The 21378-nt window shown below is 35.9% G+C and overlaps 3 protein-coding genes across 5 annotated transcripts; 2 read left to right on the top strand and 1 right to left on the bottom strand.

Moving 5' to 3' along the window:
- Nucleotides 1-12681: 12681 nt before the first annotated feature.
- LOC132062236 (protein NLP6-like) lies at nt 12682-13827 on the top strand. Its single transcript, XM_059454847.1, has 3 exons — nt 12682-12942; nt 13040-13506; nt 13801-13827. Exons 1-3 carry the CDS (start codon nt 12792-12794, stop codon nt 13825-13827), a joined length of 645 nt encoding a protein of 214 aa, XP_059310830.1. The 5' UTR covers nt 12682-12791.
- A 303-nt stretch (nt 13828-14130) lies between these two features.
- Nucleotides 14131-16023, top strand: LOC132065249 (protein NLP7-like). 3 transcript variants are annotated; one of them, XM_059458545.1, is made up of 2 exons: nt 14131-15118; nt 15220-16023. In XM_059458545.1, the coding sequence occupies exons 1-2, from the start codon at nt 14242-14244 to the stop codon at nt 15741-15743; spliced, it is 1401 nt and encodes a 466-aa protein (XP_059314528.1). In that variant the 5' UTR covers nt 14131-14241; the 3' UTR covers nt 15744-16023. The 3 variants fall into 3 exon arrangements, with proteins under 3 accessions (XP_059314528.1, XP_059314529.1, XP_059314530.1); XM_059458546.1 differs by having other exon boundaries at nt 15259-16023; XM_059458547.1 differs by having other exon boundaries at nt 14131-15146; nt 15259-15400.
- Nucleotides 16024-17196: 1173 nt separating this feature from the next.
- LOC132065250 (ADP,ATP carrier protein, mitochondrial) lies at nt 17197-21057 on the bottom strand. Its single transcript, XM_059458548.1, has 4 exons — nt 20887-21057; nt 18637-19123; nt 18147-18518; nt 17197-17765 (listed from the first exon to the last, which is right to left on the bottom strand). The coding sequence occupies exons 1-4, from the start codon at nt 20982-20984 to the stop codon at nt 17469-17471; spliced, it is 1254 nt and encodes a 417-aa protein (XP_059314531.1). The 5' UTR covers nt 20985-21057; the 3' UTR covers nt 17197-17468.
- Nucleotides 21058-21378: the final 321 nt, after the last annotated feature.

A 21378-nucleotide genomic window follows, 5' to 3' on the forward strand; every position in this document is an offset into this window, starting at 1 on the left:
CTCCTGAACTTTTTGCCCCGTAGTCTTCATGTAAAATGGCAACTATTTTGTTAAAACGGAAACATTAGTAACTTATATTGTCGTATTTAAAGCCAATAATTTAATTTGTAAAGCAACAGACGAATATAGAAGGTTAAGGGTCATGACAATAAATAATACTTAATGTTTCATTGTTATTATTATTTATTTTTTATTTTTTATTTAAATTTTGTACATTAATGCTTCTGAAGTTAATGCTCCTGAACCTGTTTAGCCTAAAGGTAATTATCATATTAAAGATTTCATTCAATGTAGAGAGTAAGTTAATGCTCTTGAACATGTTAGACCTCAATGTAATTATAGTATTACTACTCCCTCCGGTCACTTTTACTTGTCCACTTTGGACTTTTCATGCTGTTTAAGAAATAATAAATGAAATGCATAATTAACCGATGTACCCATATTAATTGGTGCATATTTTTATTTGATTTGAAAAATGATTTGAAGTGAGTAATTAATACTATGGGTAAAATAGAAAAAAATAAATTATCCTATCTTGATATACTAAAAGTGACAAGTAAAAGTGAAAATCTATTTTTAGAATAATGGACAAGTAAAAGTGAACGGAGGGGGTATTTAATATTTATTTTCATTACGAGCCGCGCTATAGTGACCGGGGAACTTATATGTGCACTAGACATGTTTCTTCTTTTCCGAGAACCGTGTTATGTATGGCCGGTAAAAAACCGTCCACGCCACCGACCGCCTGGGAGATGATGTTATGATAAACTCCACGCAGGGATTTATTATTATTATTATTATTATATGAATGATATATACCTCCAAGGAGTAATGATTTTACGAGCACACATTTCCATTTATGTTATGGTTATGGTGGCCCTCAGTGGCTTTGAACAGAGTTTCAGGTTGTTTCTAAATCTCTTCTCATATTATTTACATTATTTGTGCTTGTGCGTACCGCCCGACATATTCAGTACATATTTCGTACTAACGCCTTTTTGTGCGCTGTGTTCATGCCCACAGGTATTGATAGACAGGCCGGCGTGCCTTCTCAGTAGGACCCGTGATCAGCGGTCGAGTATCGCACTCCACTTCTTCGGAGTTGCTGGTTTGAGTCCGTAGGTACTCTTTGCATGTGTATATATATAGTTTTGGGGTATGTCATGGCCCTGTCCCGACCTATTGATAATGTGTTACTCTTTTAGAGGCTTGCAGACCAGTTGTCAGTGTATATATATTTTGCCTGGCCTTGTCGGCCCCTTGTACAGTTGACATGACCGTGATACAGCTTTGTTGGCCTTAGCTATATATATAGGTTGTTGTTGGGTTCTTCTGCGTGCAGGTTGATACATTTGGTTCTTGTTAGTGTCATACCGTGGCCTTGTTAGCCCATTATTCATATTACTTGTCACAGATGCCATAGTTGGTTAAACAAGACAACCACGGTAAATTCAAAGCCGCCACACCCCCAAGGTTGGGGTGTGACAGAAGGGTTACGTTGCCACAACCGAACATTCTCCAAATTTAGTAAGTTTTTTCTTTGACCAAGTCTAGAAACCAATACCAATCTCAAAAGTGTTTTTTTCCCGACAACAATTGTTGGTATTAATTTTACTTAATGACATTGTTACTCAAGGAATTAAGTCGAGGAAACAACTACGAATTTTTCTTCAGAAACCAAATTTCCACTGCCATAGAATTTCAAATTGTTGGGATTGAAATAATCAAGGCGTCATGCGGAAGCTAGTAATTTGTAAACCTTGAACGACGATAAATCAGAAGACAAAGAAAATATACTAAAAAGAGGCATAATACTATAATATGGTTTGACCAATTGGCCTACATATTGAAAAACTACTATTAAAAGTATAAAAAATTATTGAGAGAATAATCTCCTCCTAAACAAGACTCTTTAGTGACTACATTGTGGATGCTCTTGTGTTTTCTAGTCGTGGGAAAGAAGTCTTCAATTTATAGATATCCAAAACTTTTCCTCCAACACAAGGAATACCCAATATGGAAGAGAATTATATTTTCCTATGAGGAAAAGTAAAAGCAATTATGATAATACTTTGACTTTCCTTCAAAAGAAAAATAAAACTCAAATTTGGTAAGAAAATCAGGGCAAAAAACCCTAACACAAATTACACTAGTGAAACTCCAGAACATTGACATTGTCGTAATATTTTCATCGATAGAATTTGAAATTTCATAACACTAACTATAATTCTAACTATAATTCTAGGACGGAGCCGAAAGGTGGCTGTGAGTTCTATTTTACTCAGCCAGATGCACTTCCATTCAATACAAAACAACTTCTTTGTATGATCGTCAAAAGTAGATATTCAGAGAATATGATATTAGCATATCCAGCCCAACTCGAATTCATGATCCAATGAAATTTCAACCTTAAAACAGAATACCTAATACACAGGAGTAGCAAAAAAACCATACTAGAATGAGGCTGGAATTTTGAACATAGAAAGCAAAAAAGGAAAAAAGACTTGGAATTTCTAGGCTCCAGCAACTTAGAGCATACTCTACAGCTCCCACTTGCGATGCGACCATCCCTTCCCAAATATGACTAAGGTCTGAGACTGATCACGAGCTAGTTAGGAGCGAGATCTTTCTCGAGCTGGAGGTGAATGACTGCATTGAAAAAAACATAAGATGAGCTTATAAAGACTCCGATGTCGACCTCGGTCTCTAGGCAGAGGCGGATTCAGTATTAGGTTTTGTGGGTTCAACAGCTTTAAGGTTCTTACCTATTATTTGTTGCAATTTTTGTTAATTTCAACACATAAGCTTATGCTCCGCGTTTAAGATACCAGGTTCAAACCTCTCTCAAGACCCTTATCAAGGTTTCTATCAGGACTAAACCCGTTTCTCATCATCTTTATTTGCATATTCAACTCATGTATTTACTTGATCCATCAGCTTACAGCATTAGAAAGAAAAATATGAACAAACACTGGTCAACTATGGTAGTAGAAAATTATGAAAAAGCTTGATAAAAGTAACCACATTACAACAATTTCAGTAAGAAGAACATCCAAGGCTCTAGCTAGCAGCATCCTCCTGAGTTTCATATTGAACAAACGCAAAATTCCTTCTAATCCTTATATTGAGTATTTTTCCATATGCCTCTTTATTACCCTCCTTACAATTTATGTGGTACCATTTGGATTTTGGAGTTTAAGAAAAAAAGAAAGACTTTTGAAATTGTGGTCCAAAATAAGCCTTATATAAATGTGTGGCCGTAAATTATCTCTATTAAAGTTAAATTGTTTAAATATAGAATGTGACATTCTTTTGGAATGGAGACCAAAAAGGAAATGGTCTTAATAAATTGGAGACGAGAGGGAGTATTATAAGATCAATATTTATCACGTTTTAGAAATTTTGTGGTTAATTTTTATTTAACTCAAATATAACTTTTAATATTATTTATGTGAATTTAATTATTTGCTTATATTGATAAGAGATGCATGCGCAACATCCATCATAAAAGCTAGTATAACATTATATAAGTTCCAACAGATATAACAAAACGGCAACCTTTTGAACCTTAAACGTAAACATAACCTTTTGAACCTTTCAAGGTTTCCCTATGTCCTTTGGCGCCCTCCTTTCCCAGGATCATGGGTCCCAAACGAAACTCTGTTACTTTTTGCATTGTGTGGAGTTTGAGGCTTAATTATGATGGTATTTGAATCAACCAAAAAAAAAATAATAATAAAAAAAAAAAAAAAAATACTCGGTGGAATCCCACAAGTGGGGTCTGAGGAGGGCAGAATGTACGCAGACTTTACTTCTACCTTGTGGAGGTACAGAGTAGAGAGGCTATTTTCGAACTACCCTCGGCTCAAACAGTGGCGGAATCAGAATTTTTAATAAGGTAGAATATAAATAAGTAAACACACGAAGAGGCTAAAGAGGTTCAACATCTACTATATATACATATATATATTAATTTAGCCTTGTATATATAGTGTAAATTTTCGCCGAAGGTGGTTGATCTCCCCTCGCCCCTTACTGGCTCCGCCCTTGGGCTCAAATAACGCATATCAAAACTGTAATGATATTTGAATAATATTCAATTATTGACACGAGAATATTTAACACTCATTTACTTCCTATTTCATGTAAAGATAGTTAACTGCATACACAATTTAATAGTATGTTAATATATATATATATATATATATATATATATATATATATATATATATATAGTAATGGCAATCAAATTAATATTTGAGTATTGATTTAAATTTTAGTTCTACGGAGAAAATAATACTGTAAATTCTATTTTATCCCAAACAAAAAACTTAACGAGTACCACAAAGGGCTCACACATGGAACTCAACGACTCTCGTATGCGGTGTTTAAGTTAATTGATTTATTAAAAAAGTGCAAAATTTGCACTCCTGGTCTATTTTTAAATGTTTATGTTTGACTTGACACACCCTTAAAAAGCAATAAATGACAATTGTATTAGCATCCTTAATTATTATAGATCATCTAAATAATTGGAATCAATCAAACATACTTTAAAAGTTATACAATCACTAACAATTCCTCAATGTTTCCAATCCAATAATTAATAATAAGGATAAAATAGATATAAAATAATAAATTATCTCTTAATTTTTCAAATTGAATAAGTAAATGTGAACATGTATTTTTAGCATAGTGGAGGAATGGAGGGAGTATTGAAGTGAATTTTTTTTACTGTATTTGAAAGAGTGTCACTGTCATAGGGGTGGCTACAGCGTGGAACAAATGTACAACATTCCCACAAAAACGCGGAGTCTCTTTAACCTCTTGATCCACTTGCACCCCTCCACATTTTCTTACAAGTAGAAAAAAAAATAGTGTAGAGAAAAACAAGAGCAAGTGGGCCATATATAAGCAGCAGAGCAAAGGGGAAAAGGCAGTTGAATGGAATTATGTGGAGCAAAGGCAGTTGCGGTACGGTTCGATTAATTTTTTATTTTCGAAATGTCATCTAACGGCTATCGCAATCGATAAACTTTGATAGAATTAAATGGAGCACCCAAAAGTTACAATAACATAGAATAAAAATATTTTTCCCTTAATAATATCCTACAATAGCAATTAGCAGAAGCAACATACTTGTTACGTTTATCATAATCACATGATGCACCACTCTTAGCTTATTATGAAGAGGCGTATGAAAATTTATACTATAGTACTCCCTTAGTCCCAATTTATGTGGCACCATTTCTTTTTTGGACTGTCCCAAAAAGAATGTCACATTTTTATATTTAGAAACAATTTAACTTTATGAGATAATTTACAGCCACACATTTATATAAGGCTTGTTTTGGACCACACATTTCAAAAAAAAAAAAAAAAACACAAAACCAGTGGAATTCCACAAGTGGGGTCTGAGGAGGGTAGAGTGTACGCAGATTATACCTTTACCTTGTGCAGGTAGCGGCTATTTTCGAACAACCCTCGGCTCAAACAGTGGCGGAGCCAGGATTTTTAATAAGGAAGAATATAAACAAATAAACACACGAAGAGGCCAAAGAGGCTTAACATCTACTATATATACATAAGAATTAATTTTAGCCTTGTATATATAGCGTAAATTTTCGTCGAAGGGGGTTCATCTCCCCTCGCCCCTTACTAACTCCGCCCTTGGCCTCAAATAACGCATATCAAAACTGTAATGGTATTTGAATAATATTCAATCATTGATACGAGAATATTTAACACTCATTTAATTCCTGTTTCATGTAAAGATAGTTAACTGCATATAGTGGCGGAGCCAGGGTTCTCCGCCAAGGGGTTCAAAATATAAAAAAGTAAACATATGAAGAAGCCTAAGGGGGTTCAACATCTACTATATATACATAAAAAATAATTTTAACCTTATAAAACCAGTGTTTTTTTTTTCGCCGAGGGAGTTCGGATGAACACCCTCGGCATAGTGTGGCTCCGCCACTGACTGCATACACAATTTAATGGTATGTTGATTTGACTTATATATATATATATATATATATATATATATATATATATATATATATTATAGTAATGGCAATCAAATTAATATTTGAGTATTGAGTTAAATTTTAGTTTTATGGAGAAAATAATCTTGTAAATTCTATTTTATCGCCAACAAAAAACTATATTGAGTGCCACAAAGGGCTCACACATGGAACTCAACAATTCTCATATGCGGTGTTTAAATGAATTGAATTATTAAAAAGTGCAAAACTTGTACTCCATCCGTCCATTTTTACTTGTTCGTATTTAATTTGACACATCACAATTGCACTATATCACTCCTAATTTTTATAAATCATCTAAATAATTGAAATCAATCAAACATACTTTAAAGGTTGTGCAACCACTTATAATTCTTTGATGTTTCCAACCCAATAATTAATAATCATGATAAATAGGTATAAAATGCTGAATTATTTCTTAATTTTTCAAACTGGATAAATAAAATGAATTTTTATTTTTAGCTCCCGTTTGGCCATAAAAATTATTCACTTTATTTAGGAAATTTTTTTCACTTTTTTCCGGAATCAGCGTTTGGCCATGAAAATTCCGAATACAACTTGAAGTTGTATTCCGGAATACCAAAAACTCAAAAAAATTGTTTTTCAAAATTTTTTCACTTTTTTACAATTACATTTCACCAAAAACTATAATTTTAAAAACTATGACCAAACACAACTCTAACTCCAAAATTAAAAAAAAAAGTGAATTTTTTTTTATACCTATGGACAACCGGGGCCTTAGTATGTTGATAGTTAGTTCATTTTGGTACACTTAGGACCATTAGCTTTATACAATTTTACACTTGTATCTTGTATATATATATAGCACTTTGTACATTGTAGAAAGTAAGTGGGACCGATTCTAAAAGGATGAAATAAAAGGATATTCTCTCTCTTCAACCGACCTTCTTCTTCTTCTTCAATTCAGCCCTTTCTCCATTGATGAATTGGGTATTGTAACATGGTATCAATGCGGGATTCGCACGTATTCGAGAAGTATTTCGGATCCTCTATCGATCGATTGTAGTTTGTGATAGGTTCGTGGAGCACGGTTGAAAATCGTTGGCGAAACTAGGGTTTTGTTGGCGAAATTAGGGCTCTTCAAAATGGGCTTTGAAGTTCGGAATTTTCGATCAAGTTGTTCATGATATTGTTGAATACAGTTGGTAATCTCTATTTCACTCCCTATTTTTAACAGATTGGGGCTTATTTTCGTCTAAATTAGGTCGTGCATATGATATTGTTGCGATTTCCCCTATTTTGGTAGACTGGAATTTGTTTTCATCCGATTTGTGTTGGTAAATACGATATTGCTGCAATTTCTCTGATTATCGTATGCGAATATGGTTGCGCCTACTAGCACAGCAACACATACGACTCCAGTAGCTAGTGTACCGACTACGACTGAAAATGTTGTTGCTTCTAGTGGTGGTTTTGCCTCATTTTCTGTTGAGCCTTCGCATCCTTACTATTTACACCCATCCGATAGCCCAGGTACTATTCTAGTTACCTCTAAATTCAATGGTACTGGATATGGTGGTTGGAGGAGGAGTATGTTAATAGGTCTTTCATGCAAAAATAAATTAGGGCTTGTTAATGGTACCCTAAGTAGACCAGAAGAGAATTCTCCTTACTATGAACCTTGGTGTAGAGCAAATGATATGGTACTTGCTTGGATATTGAATGGATTAGAACTTGAGATTAGAGAGAGTGTAATGTACACAGAAATTGCAGAGAAGTTGTGGAAAGATATTGAAAGAAGATATGGACAAGCAAGTGGAACTAAGGTTCATCAAATAAGAAAAGAGATTGCCTCTATTTCACAGGGATCTTCAAACATAGCTTCATACTTTTCTAAAATGAAGAAATTATGGGGTGAACTTGCGTACTCAATTACTTACCCTGATTGCACATGTGGTTGTAAGGAAGATTTTCAGAAAATGGAGGAAGAACAAAGACTACATCAGTTTTTAATGGGTTTAAATGAAGTCTATTCAGGGGTTAGGAGAAACATTTTAATGATTAAACCACTTCCTGATGTTGACACTGCCTACTCTATGTTGATTAATGATGAAAATCAACTTGAAGCACATACTACTAGCCCTTCATTCAACACAGATGCTGCCTCATTCTCCACTGGTATACAAAAGCCCTATTCAAGTTCTTCACAAAGGAAACAAAATTATCCACAAAAGGTGAACTTTGACAATAGAAACAACAACAGAAACAGCAACAACAACTTGTTTTGTAGATACTGCAAAAAGCATGGGCATCTCATTGGGGACTGTAGAAAACTTCAATACATCAACAGTATCAACAATAATTCTGCTACTGGTCCTACAAATGGTGGCAATTTACATCATAGCAACTCTTCTTCCACTCAGTATAGAAGAACTGTTGCCTGTGTACAAGGTTCAGATGCTCAGGCTGATGCAAGAGCTGAGATTCCAGGCAAATCTGAAGTCAAGAATGCACAACAGTTTTCACCAGAGCAGTTGAACCAGATGATGAGCATGTTACAGCAAATGAGGAATGCATGTACTGAAACAGGACAGGGTACACCAAACACCATCTATGCAGGTTTAGTAAGCACTTCTGATTTTAGTAATTGTAGCTCCTTTGCTTGTCATATGTCTAGAGTAGTTGATAATCCTTGGATTATAGATTCAGGTGCAAACAATCACATGACACCAATTAAGTCCTTTTTGACAAACATTATTCCCCTTCCCATTCCTTATCTCATTACTCTCCCAAATGGATACACGGTGAAGGTTACTTGTACTGGCACTCTTACATTATCACAGGAACTGGTCTTGAAAGATGTCTTGTTTGTTCCTTCTTTCAGATACAACCTGATTTCTTTACACAAATTGTTATGCCAATTTAAATGTGGAGCTTATTTCACTGCTTTTAATTGTATTCTACAGGGCCCTTCTCTGAAGAGGCCACTGGAGCTTGGTAGAGTGTCACAAGGACTGTACATCCTTCATCCTACTGCAATTACACTTACTCAATCTGTAAATACCATTGCAGCTTCTGATTGCACTATTAATAAAGCTGCTCTATCTTCTATGCTTTCACATAAGATTGTATCTTCTTGTTTGCCTTCTGTTGCTTGTTATTCAGTTTCCAATAATGATGACTTACTTTGGCACCTTAGGTTAGGTCATATGCCTTATAATAAAATGAAAGCTATTCCTTTTCTCCAAGATAAGCTATCTAAGAAACAAGATTTTATTTGCAAAATCTGTCCAATGGCCAGACAACAGAGACTTGTTTTTCCTGAAAGTTCAATTAAATCTACTTCACCTTTCCAACTTATTCACATTGATCTATGGGGTCCTTACCATACTCAAACATACAATGGTTATAAGCATTTCTTAACCATAGTAGATGATTACTCCAGAGCCACATGGACTCACTTACTGTCCACCAAGTCTAATGCATTCACTCTCATTAAGTCTTTCATTCTCATGGTTCAAAATCAATTTCATACATCTGTTAAAACAGTTAGGTCAGATAATGCATTTGAATTAGGTTCAAGTTCATTGGCAACTTTTTTTTTTTTTTCATCCCAAGGTATTATTCATCAGACTTCCACTCCTCACACTCCTCAACAAAATGGTGTAGTAGAGAGGAAGCACAAGCATCTACTAGAAACTGCAAGGTCCTTGTTGTTTCAATCTAAACTCCCTGTTAAATATTGGGGTGAATGCATTCTTACTGCCACTTATCTGATAAATAGATTCCCCTCACCTCTATTGAACAATTCTACTCCATATTCCCTTCTCTACAAAACTGATCCATCCTATTCTCACCTTAAGCCTTTTGGCTGTCTAGCTTTTGCTGCTGTTCCTAAACCCCATAGGGATAAGTTTAAGTCTAGATCAATCACTTGTGCTTTCCTTGGCTATAGCATGACCAAGAAAGCATACAAACTCCTGGACATGACCAGACATGCTGTTTTCTTCTCTAGGGATGTTAAGTTTCAAGAAACAATATTTCCTTATTCCTCTCCTTCTCACCCTGCTCTTTTTCCTCCTCCTAATCCCACATTTGCAGATACTTCTACTTCTACTCCTTCACCACCACTCCATTCCTCTCCTCTTCCTATTCCCTCATCAACTAGTCCTGCGTCTGCTGTCCCTTCCACTGATAACAACTCTTTCACATTTTTAGATCCTGTACCTTTATCTCCTTCCACATTTTCTCCCCCTGTAGCATTGAGAAAGTCCTCTAGAGTAACTGCCCCTCCCTCTTATTTGCATCAATACCATTGCTATAATGTTTCCACTTCCAAGGATTCTTCTATCTCTATTGACTCTGACTATGCTTTGTTTGAGCCTCAATTCTATCATCAAGCTGCTTCTAACCCTGCTTGGCAGGAAGCTATGCTTAAAGAGTTTCAGGCTTTGGAGGCCAACAATACATGGGATCTTGTTCCTCTTCCTCCTGGTAAGAAAGCCATCTCTTCTAAATGGGTGTATAAAATTAAACAAAAGGCTGATGGTACTGTTGAAAGATACAAGGCTAGATTGGTTATTAGGGGTGACACTCAACAGGAGGGAGTTGATTTTACTGAAACGTTTTCCCCGGTTGTAAAACTCACTACTATCAAATGCTTGTTGACTGTTGCTGTCAAAAATGGATGGGATATCCATCAATTAGATGTCAACAATGCATTTTTACATGGTGACCTTGATGAAGAGGTCTACATGAAAATTCCACTTGGGTTACAAGTTCAGGCCCCTGACTCCGCTACCACCCTTGTGTGTAAGCTCAACAAATCCCTTTATGGCCTTAGACAGGCCTCCAGGCAATGGTATGCTAAACTCTCTTCTGCCTTGTTGTCCAGAGGCTATCATTTTAGCAAAAATGATTATTCCCTATTTCTCAAGTCTGTAGGGCCTTCTTTTACTGTCATAGCTGTTATGTGGATGATATATTATTGACTGGGAATGACTTGTTGGAAATCACTTCCCTTCGATCTTTTCTGGATGACCAATTCAAGATAAAAGATTTAGGTCAAGCCCACTATTTCTTGGGTTTGCAACTCCTCAGGTTCCCTAAAGGTATTCTTGTGACTCAACAGAAGTTCCTCAAAGATTTGTTGCATGAGTTTCATTGCACTGATGTTTCTCCAGTGACTTCTCCATTGGATTTTCATATTAAGTTGGCAGTTGACTCCGGGGATCTTTTACCTGATCCTTCTTCATATAGGAAGCTAGTTGGGAAGTTGAATTTCCTGCAGCACACACGACCTGATATATCATTTAGTGTTCAGCATTTGAGTCAATTTATGTCTCAACCGAGGGTTCCACATTATGAGGCAGCCTTACATGTCCTAAGATATTTGTCCGGTACTTCAGACTTGGGGTTGTTCTTCAACAATACGGTGGATTTCTCCCTTGTGGGATATTGTGACTCAGACTGGGCTAGTTGTTCTTCTAGTAGGAAGTCTGTCAGTGGCTACCTTTTACTCCTTGGTGGGTGTCCTATTTCCTGGAAATCCAAGAAGCAGGCCACTATTGCTCTTTCATCTGCTGAGGCTGAGTATAGGGCCCTACGACAGCTGGTTGCTGAGATTGTTTGGTTGGTTAGACTGTTGGCTGAGTTGACTGTTGTTTCTGTTGCCCCTGTTTCTGTGTTTTGTGACAACACTTCTGCCATTCACATTGCTAAGAACCCTGTCTTTCATGAGCGTACTAAACATATTGAGGTCGATTGCCATTTTGTTCGAGATGTTCTTCAAACTGGTTTGATTGCCCTCAATCGTGTGCCTACTAATTCTCAATATCTTTGATGTGCTGACTAAGGCCCTTCCGGGTGTTCAACATAATACTTTCTTCTCCAAGCTTGGACTGGTCTCCCATTCCAGCTTGCGGGGGGGTGTTGATAGTTAGTTCATTTTGGTACACTTAGGACCATTAGCTTTATACAATTTTACACTTGTATCTTGTATATATATATAGCACTTTGTACATTGTAGAAAGTAAGTGGACTGATTCTAAAAGGATGAAATAAAAGGATATTCTCTCTCTTCAACCGACCTTCTTCTTCTTCTTCTTCAATTCAGCCCTTTCTCCATTGATGAATTGGGTATTGTAACATAGTATACTTGACAAGTAAGGATGGACAGATGGAGTATTGAAGTGAATTTTCTTTCTGTATTTAAAAGTGTGTCATTGTCATAGTACTAACTGCACAAGTTTATGGCTTTCCTTTGACAATTTCCAGAGTGTGAAGAATGGAATTTCTATTTCCCAAAAAAAAAAAACGCGGGGAATATTGAACCTCATGAGCTTCTTGATCCATTCACACGTCTAACTTTTGTTTTAAATAATGCGCATTCAATACGGAGAAGCTATTCCTACTTACCATGAACTAATACACAAATTACTAAACAAATTAAAAGCAACAGCCTCCTTAATTGAGTGGGAAGTGGAAGTCAAAAAAGTCTTTCAACGTTGATATTAAAAGTGTTTAAATGAATTAAATTATTAAAAAGTGTAAAACTTGGATAACTGCAAAACTTTTTGCCTTTGGCAATTTCCACAGTGGTGGCTACAGCGTGGAAAAAATGTACATTTTATGTATTTCCACAAAAACGCGGAGTCTTGAACCTCTCGATCCACTTGCACCCCTCCACATTTTCTTACAAGTAAAAAATAGTGTAGAAAAAAACAAAAGCAAGTGGCCCTTATTAAGCGGCATAGCAAAGGGCAAAAGGCGGTTGAGTAAAATTCCATGGAGCATCTTCCTCAGATAGCATCAGATGCATGTGAGCTAATGCCTTGTCAACTGGACTGGTGTCTTGGGAAGAACTATAGCTGGGTATTTTGGAGCAAAAGACAAGACGATGAGTTGAACTACCAACGAAGGAATTCCCGTATGATGGGTGAGTTCTGAATATCAAATTGTGGATACTCATTTTCCCATTTGGTTTATGATCTTTTATTTACTAGTATATTTTGAGTCTTCTCTTCTTGATCCAGCTGCTGCTCCTGTTGTTTTTAGCTCTACTAGGGCGAAACAGAGGATCAAATCTACTATGGCGAAAATGTTGTATTGGACTCCTTTTGTGGTTCAATTCTGGGCACCAATCAAGGTCAACGGGTCGACTTTCCTGTCTACTGCGGATCAACCATTTTCTATCAGCGGGCTACTTGATAAGAGGCTGTTTGAATACAGGAAGCTCTGCCTCGACACTTTGATTCCCATTGACATGTACAATGAAGATCTCCTTGGTCCCCCTGGACGAGTATTTCAAACTGGGTTGGCGGAAGTTAACCCCGACGTTGGAAGTTATTCCGCCGGAGAGTTTCCACTGCTTGAAAATGCAATTCGGTTGGGCATCCGTTCTTATTATGCAATGCCAGTGTGCAAGCTCCATGATCAGCAGTGCCTTGGTGTTTTTGAGATTGCATCTATACTACCATCTCTCATTTCCCGCCTTCCTACGGTATTTGCTCATCTTTTTTTGTTTGTTTGTTTGTTTGTTTTGGAATGCTCACAGCAGTTTTTGGATTTAAGTATATAATGTGAAGCCCTTATTTTGTTCTCTTTTCTTTTTTAAAACCACAAAAGTCAACCTAAAAGGAGACTACACCCAAATTTCAAACTTGCTGAAAGTATCACTTTTGCACAAATCTAAAATTTTCAGATCAATTTTGAAACAAAAAAAATAAATGAAAAAGTAAGAAAAGCTTAGGGTTCTCTTGTAATACAGTAACAACCTTTTTCTTCCTTTTTGTAGTTGCCGCTAGTCGCTAGGCACTACTAGGTCCTTCATTCTTCTTCCTCGTTCTATTTTTTTTTTTTTTTTTTTTTTAATTATGTTTTTCTCTTATATTGCAATACACTTTCTCTAACTATTTCTGCCCCACTAATTTCATAGCTTATCTTATCATTTTTATAGCCGCAGGATGCTGTACCTGACCAAATACGGATGGGGTTATGTGAGTTCCTTAAAATACACTGTTTACCCTTTGCTCAAATCTGGATTCCTCGTTCTCAATCTGGCTCCATAGAACCCCTGGTTTGTGCTGCTGTCTCCAACCATGGCGATATGAGTTCAAAGTATGATGACTTTTTTTTTGCTTCTAAGTTCTGTTATATTCAGAAGGGTAAGGCAGTGGTGGGGAGGGCATTTTTATCCCAAGGGTCATGCTTTTGCAAAGATGTTACTCTATTAAGCATGAAAGAGTACCCTATGGTGCCTAGTGCACGAAAAGCTGGATTGAACCAGTGTTTTGCAATTTGTTTGAGAAGTAATTGCGCCAAAAATATTATTTGCGTAGTTGAGTTCTTTCTGCCACCCGACGAAATGGTTGTTAGAGATACGAAGACTTTCTTAAACAGGCTTTTATCCACAATGAAAGAGCAACTTCCAGGTGTCAGAGTTGCTTCTGGACAAGAACTAGGCCAGAGAATGCTTGTTGAAGTTGTTAAAGTTTCCCCGAGTGATGAACTTGACTCCTTTGAAATTGGCCAACCTCTGCCAAGTGTTCAATCACTTCAGGATGGAGGAGAAACAACCGAAATTGATTCATTGTGTCAACAGTCAAATTTACAGAATAGGGAGAACAATGTTGCTACTCCACTACTTGTTCCTTCTTGTTCATCAAACAAACGTGACTTGCTCAACTGTGAAGGGACAGTGCAAGTTGATCCATTACTTCCGCATCCAACAGAGGAAGCTGTGACAAACAGAGGAACGGTTAACATGGATGTGGCACGTGATGATCATATTGAGTTTGAAAAGGACAGAGGACAAGTGATTCAGCCTGATTCACATTTTGAGCAACCAAGTGTAGAAATTGATTATACGGGCAATGCTAGGAGTAATGACAAACTGGAGCATAATGATGTTGCTAGATGTTTGCCCGCAGTTGAAGCTGAAGCTATAAACAAAGATAGTAACTTCATCATTGGAGCAACGACTAACAACGAGAAAATCCATTCACAGAAGAACAATGAAATACAGAGGATAGAAAAAGATTATCAGATTACGCGCGATATTTTAGAGCAGCAGTTTGGCTTGACTCTTGAAGATGCTGCCAAAAATCTACGTGGTAAGTCACTAACTTCAGCGCATTTGAGGTTTATAACCCTTTTTGTGTTATTATATATCTGTACACTCATATGCCCTTTAAACGAAATGATTTATGCATAGGTTCACTGAAATCCCTTTTCTGGACTTCCTTTGTTGCAGTTAGTCGAGCAACACTGAAACGAATATGTAGAGAATATGATATCTCTAGGTGGCCACATCATAAGACTAGAAAGGTTTACCACAATTTTAGCCAAGGCATATCTTTACAAGGTGCTGAACCATATGTGGGAGATCGACAATGCCCTAATCTTTCCCAAGAAAAAGGAACAGATTGTAGTGCGCACAAAAGATCTCGTTCAACAGGAAAATCTTGTGATGATAGTGTGATGTCTATAAAAGTTACATATAGAGATGATATGATAAAGTTCAAACTCACCCCTTCATCAACCAAGGTAGAACTGGAGGGGGAAGTGGAAAAGAGGCTTAATATATCACTTCAAAGATTTTCAATTAAGTATCAAGATGAAGATGAAGATTTGGTAACCATAACTGGAGATTCAGATTTGAGGGAGGCTATGCATGAAATGAGATCGTTGGGAAGGACTACTATGAAATTACTGGTTACCCAAAAATCCGACACATGAAGGATTTTCCCTAAGTTGTTATGGTTCGTCTTCATTCCAGAATTTTTTGTGACGTATCCTTTCGATGATAAGGTGTTGTATCTTCGCCAGCTGTATTCTCAAACAGTCTTTGAGCTCATTAGACTTTACGACTATTTTTATGCAGTTGTGAATTAGTATGATACACCATTTTCAAATTTGTTTGGTGGCCATAGGTTTGTCTCTTCACTCAGTTTCAGTTGCTATTTGCTTTGCCCTCAATGAGCTGCTGTATGCTACAAAGAGAATGTTCTTTCAAAAGCACCCAACTTCGTCTTTGTCTCTGAAATTCACCACATGGGGTAGCTAAACTTAAAATTTCTGTTTCGAATCCCTTTTTATTTTGTCAAATAATAGTAAGATTTTGGGTCATTTCTAATACGTTAAGGACATTTTTTAACCTTTTCCAATTCTTGATTCCATTGTCAGAAACTCATCTTGTTTGTGTTTTATGGATTCTTGTTTAAGAACTGAGAATTCCACAATGTTTGGTAATATTATATAGGCGCCCCGAAGAATAAAACCACTGCTTGTTCAATCACAAATTGTAGTTGAATAATCTTTCTAATAGAAGCAGCTTGTCTACTAGTGTTCACATATATTACCATTGATGAGGTAACTGTCACTGTTGTGAAACAACAGATGCAGCAAGTACTAAGGGGTCGTTTGGTAGCTGGATAAGAGACAAGTTATTCATTAATTAAATTATGCATTAAGTTATAGTACAATATTTGGTAGCTAGTAAAGAGACACTTTATTCATGTATTAATTTCTATATACTTATACCACGTTTGGTAGCTAGTTAGGAAGTAAGTTATTCATGTATAAAATTAGTACGACGTTTGGTTTGCAATTTAAAAGCCCGCATAATTAATACATGTATAAGTTATGAGAGAATCTATGTATTATTTTATGTGAGATAGAAAATGGAATAGCTAATACATGGATAATTAATACATGAATAAAAAGTTGAAATGACAATATTACCCTTATCATTCCCCATTTAAATACTTTCCTTTTCTAAACCATATTTTTATATAATTTTTTAATATAATATTTTAATTTTAATTGCAAACCAATATTCTAATTAAGAAGTAAATACTTTTAATATAACAATCAAACATCCAAAGAAATAATTTATGCATAACTAAACCCTATATAACTAATACTATTTGCATTACTAATACCTGCCTAACTAATACCCGCATTACTAATACCAATATAATCCTAACCCCAAGTAAATAGGGGCTTAAAAGTAGCTAAGTTTGATAAGACATCCAACCTACAATCACTTCATCCCATTGCCATCTCTATCATTCAGAAAGATTAAAGCATATTTATGTATAGACCATAGAGAGGAAAAGCAAATAAAATTGCCAACGAGCAGGAAAATAGATAGTTAAGCAAAATATTGCATTCCACACACTTAAAAACATCAGTCTCAAACTTCCGCATTTGATTTTATAGAAGATCCATAGAGAATCTGTAAGCTCTGCAGTAAATTATGGTCCGCCAAAACAAAACAGTAAAAACGCTTCAACAAGGGAAACGACTGTGGGGTTTTGAGCTACCCACTCTAGAATTTTAAATTATTACAAAAAAGGGAAAGGGAAAATGGTAATTTCTCCCCAACTGAATCCTCAAATGTAACTCCAAAAAGATTTTCATCACCATCTAATTCTAAAAGGATGTTGTTAAAAGGCTGACTTAGGCACCACCGGATCCGTATTTCTTTCCAAAAACAATAACCTGAAGCTTGTCGTATCCGGCCAACACACCAGCACCAGCAACAGCTCGAAGAATGTTAGCACCAGCACCCTTGAACAGAGATTTGGGACCCTCGTTCTTAACAATCTGGGAGAATGCGTCGAGCGAGCTCTTGTACTTAACAGCCTCACCAGATGTCATCATCATTCTTCTTCTGACTGTATCAATTGGGTAGGAAGCAAGGCCAGCACCATTGGTGATGAGCCAACCAAGTCCAAAGCTAGCAAAGAAACTATCCTGTATTACAGCACATACAAGAGTTATACACAAGTTTTTTATACTACAAAGTTTATTTATCCATATAAACTTTACTAAAAGAAAATCAGTCAATTACAATTATCCACCTAGCAAATTCAATGAACATGAAAAAATCAGCTGAAATTGAAACTCTTCAACCAAAAATACAGAATTCCTATCACTCACTGCATACAATAAGTCCTAAAACTCTACTCCAACGTGAAAACATACATGCACTAATGTATTCATGATATATATAAAGCCAAACAAAATGGTAAGCCCAACAACACTATGGCATTACACAGCAGACAAAATATATTCAGAATAGCATAAAGGACTCGAGCTAGCAGAGCAAAGGCAGCGATATATAAAAACACTAACCTGTAGGTTTCCAGTCAAGAGGACAGGCTTCAAGGAGTCATACATGCCAAAGTACAAACCACGGTAAACAATGATACCAACACATGAAATGTTGAATCCACGGTACAGACCAGCAATTCCATCAGATTTGAGTGTCTTCTTGTAGACATCAACCAAACCATTGAACTGCCTCTCACCTCCCTTCTTTGCAGCCTTGTTGTCATTAGCAAGACGGGTACGAGCATAGTCCAAGGAGTAGACAAAGAACAATGAGGAAGCACCAGCAGCACCACCAGATGCAAGGTTGCCAGCAAACCACTTCCAGTAGCCATCACGGTCTTTCTTGAAGTTGAAGAGTCTCTTGAAGTAGTCCTTAAATGCAAAGTTCAAGGCCTGTGGAACACAGAGTATCGGTGAGTCAATGCTTGACTGAAACAAACAACAGAACAGCCAATGTATATGTATCTTTGATGCATAAATTTAGTCCTCAAAATGAAAACAAATGGTAAACCTGAGTGGGGAAATAACGGATAACATTAGCAGTGTTTCCTCTCCATAAAGACCCAAACCCTTCTTCCTTAATTGTCCTCCCGAAACAATCGCCAATTCCCTTGTATGGTTCAGAGAGCCTACCAGCCTTGAGCATCTCATCTTGATTTTGGATCAAAAGTTTCACACGCTCAATAGGGGCAGCAGCAGTCTTTGATACAGCAGCAGAAACTCCACCCATGAGGAAGTCAGTGGCAAAAGCAGCAAGTCCTTTCTCTTGAGGAGCCTGCACAAACACTGGTGAAGCATTTGAGGTGATCAATGATAGATCCTGAGTGGCTTGGCATCTCTGTAGTCCGGCATTGGAGTAGTTGCTATAAGCAAAATGCCTCTGGTGAAGAGCAGGCTGAACGTGAGATAGACTTGAGCTCAATTGTAGCTGGTTAGCCAACTTCTGGAAGACAGTTGGGTGCTGGTTCATATCTGCCATTGCAACGTTGAACAATGTCCTGCACAGAGAGCACGAATCAGATCTCTACATTTAAGCTCGCCATGGACGTTGTCCATAAAGGCATAAATTCAGCAAAGTACACAAATAATTGCTGTCATAACCACTAAGAATTCTCATCATTTATCTTCACGCTCAACACTATAGACCATACATCCAATCACAATATATACCAACACAAACTTAAGAGCTTTAATGGATCAATTAAACACAGTATTCTCACGTCTAGCCGTTGTTTGAAATAGCAATTCCTTAGAAATGTCAACGTCTACCACTTTTCTGATCTCAACTTCGCAATATAAGCTAGGCAAAACTTTAACTCAAATTTTAAGTTTAAAGCCATATGATCAATCTGGTTCAAGTAACATCTCAAAATATTTTTGGCTAGAAAATGTGCATTCAAAACTCAAAACCCACCAACTTTATACAAAGAGCATAAATTTCACAATTAGCACAAATTCAAATAATTTTTTTAGAAAAAAGCGGAAAAAACAAATAACAACACTTGGTGCAGAGATCAAGCATCACACTGATCCACCCTATATAAAGATTAATCCTAAAACTATATGACATCATTTAGTCTAAACTGAAATTATAATCTTTACTTCCCAATCCTACAGAAATAAAATCACAAAACAAACAGTGAATCACTAGTACTGCATCTATTCCCATTTTCATTAGCTGATTTAGATTTATAAAAAAATTGTTACAGCAGTATCAATTTCAGAATAATGCTCAATATCTGATGCACAAAGTACTTGTAGTATGCTTATCATGCCGGCACTAACCTATTATCTAAGACAAACTTAAATATAAATATATACACATACATACAAACATACATATATGTAAAAATATATATTATTCCCTCTGATCCAACCTCGATGCTAAATTCAATATGGACACACTGACAATCCATTAAAAATTTAGGCAATAAAATTAGTCTCTCTGTCCCAATTTATGTGATGGTATTTCCTTTTTTATCTATCAAATTTTATAGTTAAAAACAATTTAATTCGCACATTATCAATTAGATGATTTTATACCCACATAAATATTTGTTTTAGATCACATGTTTCAAAAAAATAATTCTTTCTTAAACTCGGTGGCTAATCAAAGGCAATAACATAACTTGGAAAGGTCATATATAAAGTAGTACAACCAACAATTTTATAATACGCCCAAAAAAACTACTCCCTTTTGTCTCAACTTATGTGATAAGATTCAAATGTTTTAATTTTCGCGTGTGTTTGAACACAAAATCTGAACAAAGGATCTTTAAGTTTTTCGAAATAAAATAAGCATACTTGGAAACTAAGTAAAAATACTATAAGTCACCAAAATTAATAATTTAAAATATTAAAAAAGTTAGGTTAAAAGATCAACTCATTATGGCATAAAATTAGGACAAGAGAGGGAGTAGTTAAAAAGACAATAAGTTTGACTATGTAGCAGCAAATTGAAAGAAGAAAAAATGAACAGATGTGCTTAGTCAACAATAAATAAAAAAAAAGAGTCATGTACAACTAAAAAAGCATTGATAAAACACAAATGAGATGAGCAAGAAAAGCAGATCTCCACAACACTAGAGAGAAACGAACCTCAGTAACGTTACAAAACCAAATAATCGCTACATTTTACAGATCTAAGCAGCAAAAAGTGTAAAAACAGTGAAATTGAATATACATATTCAAAGCAAAGATGAGAAAATAAAAATAAAGGATGTATATATAGCATTAGAGAGAGAGAGAGAGGGAGAGATACCTGCGTTCGACTCGCCTCGAGAAAAGTGATGGTGATGAGAGAGAGAGAGAGAGGAGAAGAACGAGGAGGCGCATGCAACCACTGCTATTTATATACATACATACTGCGTGGGTGGCTGTGCCATCTCTGACCTAACTTTGACTGCCTTTTTAATCCCTATATATGCATTCATTCCATTTTTACGCCTCTTTTTTAGGGTCGTAATTCCTTCTTTCAAATTCATTAATTCAACTAATTTCAATTTTTATTGGGATAATCATATTTGAATTTAACTACATTTTTTTTAATTATGATACTTAATTTAAACATCAAAATAATAAAGACTGTTTAATATTTTTATATCGTAATCACAATTATTTGTTTTTAGTTAAATTTCAAATGAATTAATAATAAATAAAATGTCCTCTAAAGTAATTTGCACATATTGTATAGAAACTGATTCTTTGAGAAATTACATTTCAAAAGCTGGTGGTCAGCAATAACAATTGTGGA

The sequence above is a fragment of the Lycium ferocissimum genome, chromosome 7 (genome assembly GCF_029784015.1).
Source record: "Lycium ferocissimum isolate CSIRO_LF1 chromosome 7, AGI_CSIRO_Lferr_CH_V1, whole genome shotgun sequence".
In the NCBI taxonomy this organism is placed as follows: domain Eukaryota; kingdom Viridiplantae; phylum Streptophyta; class Magnoliopsida; order Solanales; family Solanaceae; genus Lycium; species Lycium ferocissimum.

Excerpts from the sequence above, each read along its gene's own strand:
- LOC132062236 (XM_059454847.1), top strand. The coding sequence starts at position 12,792 with ATGGAGCATCTTCCTCAGATAGCATCAGATGCATGTGAGCTAATGCCT. Across the intron at positions 12,943-13,039 it reads AAGGAATTCCCGTATGATGG|CTGCTGCTCCTGTTGTTTTT; the intron begins GTGAGTTCTGAA and ends TTCTTGATCCAG. Across the intron at positions 13,507-13,800 it reads TCATTTCCCGCCTTCCTACG|TTGCCGCTAGTCGCTAGGCA; the intron begins GTATTTGCTCAT and ends TCCTTTTTGTAG.
- LOC132065249 (XM_059458545.1), top strand. The coding sequence starts at position 14,242 with ATGAAAGAGTACCCTATGGTGCCTAGTGCACGAAAAGCTGGATTGAAC. Across the intron at positions 15,119-15,219 it reads TGCTGCCAAAAATCTACGTG|GTTCACTGAAATCCCTTTTC; the intron begins GTAAGTCACTAA and ends ATTTATGCATAG.
- LOC132065250 (XM_059458548.1), bottom strand. The coding sequence starts at position 20,984 with ATGTATATAAATAGCAGTGGTTGCATGCGCCTCCTCGTTCTTCTCCTC. Across the intron at positions 19,124-20,886 it reads TCGAGGCGAGTCGAACGCAG|GACATTGTTCAACGTTGCAA; the intron begins GTATCTCTCCCT and ends CTCTCTGTGCAG. Across the intron at positions 18,519-18,636 it reads TCCGTTATTTCCCCACTCAG|GCCTTGAACTTTGCATTTAA; the intron begins GTTTACCATTTG and ends TGTGTTCCACAG.